A 5,498-nucleotide genomic window follows, 5' to 3' on the forward strand; every position below is an offset into this window, starting at 1 on the left:
TAAGTTCTCTATAAGAGAATTTAGCTTGTCGAGATCTCTCATATTCATATCTTCACTTTTGCTTATCGATATCTCTGAGTTCTCTAATGACTTGTTGACTTGTCGATAACTTAGAGTTCTCTAGTAAAATTTGACTTGTCAATAACTCAGAATTCTCTAGTGAATTTTGACTTGTCGATATATCTGAGTTCTCTAGTGAAATTTCACTTGTCGATAACTGAGAGTTCTCTAGTGATATTTAACTTGTCAATAACTCTGAGTTCTCTAGTGAAGAAATGACTTGTAGATATCTCCAATCTTCATGTCTTTAATTTGGCTTGTCGATATCTCTGAGTTTTCTAGTAGCTTTCCTGAGTTCTTTGTAAGTCATTCTGGAGTTCTCGAATGACTTCTCTATAACATTAAATCTGTGACTTGTAGAGATCTCGACTTAGAATATTTTTCTCAAAACAGATTTATTCCACTCCAAGCTTCTTCATAATTCTTCTGAGGCATGATCATCTTGATCTTCTTCCGGATAGAATTCTTAGGCTTGATACTGTTTAAAGAAAAAGACTATGGTATGCTCTTTGACATTTTTACAAACTTTAAATGTTACAATACAAAACGTAAACTAAGATTACAATACAACTTACTTAGGGTTGTCAATTTGACTTAGTCTTGTTAAAGTACAGGCATGTCTTGCACAACACTTTTATAAAATCTCTATTGGATTCTCTACATAAGACAAATCTGCCTGAAGTTCTATCGGCTCATCCTCGATTACATGCGTAAAGTCTAGATTGTACTTCTTAAACATTGCCACATATAAAACATTATGAATATGTGTTATGGATAAAAAACTAAGGTTATTATTTGCTGTATTTATTACTAAGATTCGGGAGCTCAAGGCCTTTAATGGCTGCTCTCGTGTTTCGTAGCTCAACTCTGCCTTTACGAGATGACTACGTATCTCTGTGAATTAGAGAATCAAGCCAAAAAACGTAGTTCTGATCTGTGGGGTGAGACCCCTTATATAGATGTTGGTGGTCCTTGAATTGGACTTGGTATAGGAGACTTGGTGGGCAAGTCTCATAATTAGAATGGACTTTGGAGTCCTAGATAGTAGGAAACTGATTCCTTATCCTTTTAGGTCCCCTTGAGGCTTATCTATAAGGATTTATATCCTTATCAGGACTCTTCTCAACAGCTGATTTTTCCCTTATTAATTAATTACGAAATTAATTAATAATCAGGGCTTTTGGGCCATTTTTATTCGACCAGACCTGATCTGGTCCATCAGGCTTAACCTTTCTGGTCTGAATATCAAACATCTTCTTATTGGGTCTAGCAGCCCATTATCAGGATTTATTTATCCCTATCATTTGCCCCCCAACTTTTGGGAAACATTGACTATGTTTCGCAGAAGTTAAGTCTATTCATTCCCTTACAGGGTTTCGTTCTTGCGTAAAGTGTGGAGCGACCTACACGTTTACAACGAATTTTTCCTTTTATTTAGGAATTATTTTGATTTCCAGGAATTTTTCCCTTATTTCCGGGATTTTTCCCTAATTTCTGGAATTTTCCCTAATTTTTCTGGGATTTTTCCTTATTTTTCTGGGATTTATCCTTAATTTCTGGATTTTTCCCTTAATTTCTGGATTTTTCCCTTAATTTCTGGGATTTATCCTTAATTTCTGGAATTTTCCCTTAATTTCTGGGATTTATCCTTAATTTCTGGATTTTTCCCTTAATTTCTGGGATTTATCCTTAATTTCTGGATTTTTCCCTTAATTTCTGGGATTTATCCTTAATTTCTGGATTTATTCCTTATTTCTGAAAACATTAACATTTTTCAGAAACTATTTAAGGAATTTCCTTATTTTTTGTAATTTTCCAGGATTTTTCTTCCCTTTTTCTTCCTTTTTTCTCTCTTCTCTCTTTTTTTTTATACAATTTTCGACCAGGAATCCATTCGACCAGGATTCTGGTCGAATTAGCTTTTGTTGTGCCTTGGTCGAAGGGAATTCGAGGAGGATACATTCGACCTCACTTCCTGGTCGAATTTCGACCAGGATTTTTGCTTTGTATTTTATTATTTTTTTATTTTTTCGAGCAGAAATCTTCGACTAGGAATTTTCGTCCCTTTCGGTCAGGATTCCTGTGTTTCTGACCGAATTAACCACCTTTCTTGCCTTGGTCGAAGCTATTTCGAGCAGGATTGGTTCGGCCAGGATTCCTTCGTATTTCTTGGTCGAACGGGTCTAAATCCTGATCGAATTAAGTCTGGTTTTGAGCCTTGATCGAATTCTATTCGACCTTAAGCATTTCGATCAGGAATTCTTATGATTTCTGGTTGAGCTGGGTCAAGAAGCAGGGTTAAAAACTATTCCGGTATTTTCGACCAAGAATTTTGGTCAGAATTTTTTCTTGACCGAATTAGCCCCTTTTTTCAGCCCTGGTCGAAGGAAATTCTACCTCAATTCATTCGACTAGGATTTTAAGGCAAGTCCTGATCGAATTGGGTAAAGGGTACCAACTTTTTATTTCTAACTTTCCTGGGCCTCTATCTTGGGCCATCCCTTTTTCTGATTAGATTTTCTTGGGCCAACCCTTTAGTGGGTTTTAATCCTGGGCCCATTCCCTAATAAATCTGGGTTTTCCCTTTTGGGCCTTTGATTTTCAATTAATTGGGCCCTTTTCTGGGCTAGTTTTATTGGGCTAATCTTTGGGCCCTCTGTTTTTAACTGGGCTTTTCTTTCACCCCTCTTAAAAAGGTATTTGGGCCTCAAACATGGCTTTTATACCTGGGCCTTAGTTCTGGGCCTTTATCTTTAAGCCCAAATTCCAGGTTCTTCTAAGATTTTTCTGGATTCTTCTAGAATCTTTTAAAAATTAAAATTTTTCACTTGGTTTTTCCAGGAACTTCTTGGATAGTTCCAGAACCTTCTAAGTTTGGGGCCCAAATGGGCTTTTTAAGGCCCATTATCCCCCTTCCTTGGCTATATAAAGGTGGGGTGAGAGTTTGATTTCTCCACACCTCTCATTTCACCTCTCTACTCATTCTACAACTTCTCCTCATCCTTCCTCCAACTTCCTAACCTTTCCTCTCTCAAATCCCCTCCCTTAGTTTTCCAACCTCTCCTTCAGGCTTTTTCTAGCTTACTAATGGCTGACAAGAATTCTGAGAGGGCGGCAAAGATAGCCTCGGCTTCAAAACGAGGTAAGGATATCGATATTCGTTCTTCGTATATGTCTTTAATCGATATGATTAACACTAGGGGGGATGAATATCCCTCCACTGCACATCTCGACTCTTTTAATCATTGTAATACTTGGCACAACATAGACTTCAATAAACTAAATGCTCGTTATAACGTCCTTCCTCCTCTTAGATTAGTTCCAGTCTCTGGTGGTGATCGTACTTGCCACTGGAGACCCGATACTTTTTTCATTTACACAGATGCCCTTAATGCTGGGCTTAGGTTTCCTTTTCATCCCTTTATTCCTCATCTTTTGGCTGATTTACAAATCAACCCGTGTCAGCTCCCTCCAAACGCCTGGAGGAACATTCTATGTTTTATGGTCTGCTGTCTTAGGGAGGGCTTTCCTCTTTCTGTAGCTGTTTTTAGGAAAGTCTTTCAGTGTTACAATAGTTCTTCCAATATCTGCGGCTGGGTCTATGTCAAGCAAAGGCCCAAAAGCAAACATATCTTTAACAGTGCCTCTATTCCTGATAATAATCAAAATTGGAGGAATAGTTTCGTCGGGTTACGTTGGGAGAATGGTGACTGGGGCACACTTTTTTGATCTTCTTTTGGGAAGGTCAGTGATGGTAGCCTCAAATCCATTCACTTAACTCCTGAAGAAACTATTATTTATAATGGGCTTACTCAGGACGATGGCTCGACCACCAGCTGGACTCTCTTAGAGGAGTTTTCCCTGATTCATGTGGGACTATCCTCTGTTTCTCAACAGGGTATTTTTCTTCCCTTCTCAATTTTACTTCATTTCATGCATTATTAACTTCACTTATTTTGTCCTTTGCTTTGTTTCAGCTGCTAAGGAGATTAACGAGGACAATGTTCCTTTGGTTGAGGAAACAACTAGGATGAAGAAAGCTCGGCTCGCAGGCCTAGACACCCGGGGAAAGGCCACGGAGCCTATCTTTTTGAAGAAGCACAAAGAGCCTATAGGGGAGGCCTCAACTGAAGGAGCTGGAGGCTATGGTACTCCTATCACTGCTGTTGCCCCTACTGCTGCTGCCACAGGCGCCTTTCAGCCTCTCTGGGGATTCCGCCGAGGGGACACCGTAGTTGGTTCCACGAAACATGCTTGGGATTGGTCTTACCATAGCGTGACCCCCAAGGATTTTACTGATGTGGTGGCCACCCCTGATCTTGAGAGGATCAAGCTCATGGGAGCTCAGTCTCTGGCTTCGGTATGCCTTCTCTTTTTTGAACTTATTTTTCGTTCTTGTAGCATTGCCTTATACTTTGTTAATTGCTTTGTTTCAGTCTAACGCCTATTTTCAAGGCGCTGTGAGGCAAGCCGAATCATGGAAGCGGGCTTCTGATAAGGCCGATAATGCCCTCAGGAGGCAACAGAAGAAGTATGCTACCCTGGAGAAGAAGCTCAAGCGCAAGGAGGAAGAACTCGGAGAGTCTAACGCCGAGCTGGTGGTACTTCGGGCGGAGAAGGATAAAGCTATAGACAACTATCTGGACTCGGAGGAGTTTGCCCAATCCATGAGGATTAGGGATGATTCAGTCTTTCCCGAGTTTTTTAGGACTGGTTGGGACACGGCCCTTGGGACCGTGAACGAGGCTTGTCCTGATATTAACCCGGCGGACTACATCTGCCCTGATGACGAGGCTTTGCTACAGAGGTTTCGTACCCGAGTAGTTGTCTCGGACCATGTTCCTCAGGATCCACTCCTTCCTCCTCCCGAGTCTTCTTCCAGACCTGCTGAGGACGACAGCTCTTCCTCCTCCTCCGAGACGACAGAGACATCCAGCGAGAGTGGAGAGGACGATGATATGGATGCCGAGGGTACTTCAGCTCCTTAGAGCTTTTTCAGCCCTGCGTGGCTTTTTTTTATTTTCGAGACTTTATTTATCAAACTTTTGTAACATCTATCAGATCTATTTCATTTATCACCTTTTATGCTTGCATCCATGCATTTGATTTTTATTTGTTAGGCCACAAACATACTTTGAAGAACTTATGAATTTTATAAAGTTGTCTGGGATTCGTCCCTTACACAAGTCTTAATAAATTTCGTAATAAAACTAAAACATATAAATCCTAAGCAAGCAAAGCTTCAAGGTGCTTTTCAACCTACTCGCCATCCTGACGAGTGAGAATCGTATCCGGCTTCCCTACACATAGTAAACCTTCAGGTTTTGTGCATGCCAAGTTCTCGGGACTTCAAAACCATCCATAGTCTCTAGCTTGTAGGTTCCTCTACCTTGAACACTCTTGACTCTGTACGGCCCTTCCCAATTCGGGGCAAGCTT

At 40.5% G+C, this 5,498-nt stretch overlaps 1 protein-coding gene across 1 annotated transcript; it reads left to right on the top strand.

Annotated features, from left to right (window-relative positions):
* Positions 1–4,090: 4,090 nt before the first annotated feature.
* LOC141691263 (uncharacterized) lies at positions 4,091–5,079 on the top strand. The gene is made up of 2 exons (XM_074496000.1): positions 4,091–4,420; positions 4,497–5,079. Exons 1-2 carry the CDS (start codon positions 4,091–4,093, stop codon positions 5,046–5,048), a joined length of 882 nt encoding a protein of 293 aa, XP_074352101.1. The 3' UTR covers positions 5,049–5,079.
* Positions 5,080–5,498: the final 419 nt, after the last annotated feature.

The sequence above is a fragment of the Apium graveolens genome, chromosome 10 (assembly GCF_009905375.1).
Source record: "Apium graveolens cultivar Ventura chromosome 10, ASM990537v1, whole genome shotgun sequence".
Taxonomy (NCBI): Eukaryota; Viridiplantae; Streptophyta; class Magnoliopsida; order Apiales; family Apiaceae; genus Apium; species Apium graveolens.

Excerpts from the sequence above, each read along its gene's own strand:
- LOC141691263 (XM_074496000.1), top strand. The coding sequence starts at position 4,091 with ATGAAGAAAGCTCGGCTCGCAGGCCTAGACACCCGGGGAAAGGCCACG. Across the intron at positions 4,421-4,496 it reads GAGCTCAGTCTCTGGCTTCG|TCTAACGCCTATTTTCAAGG; the intron begins GTATGCCTTCTC and ends GCTTTGTTTCAG.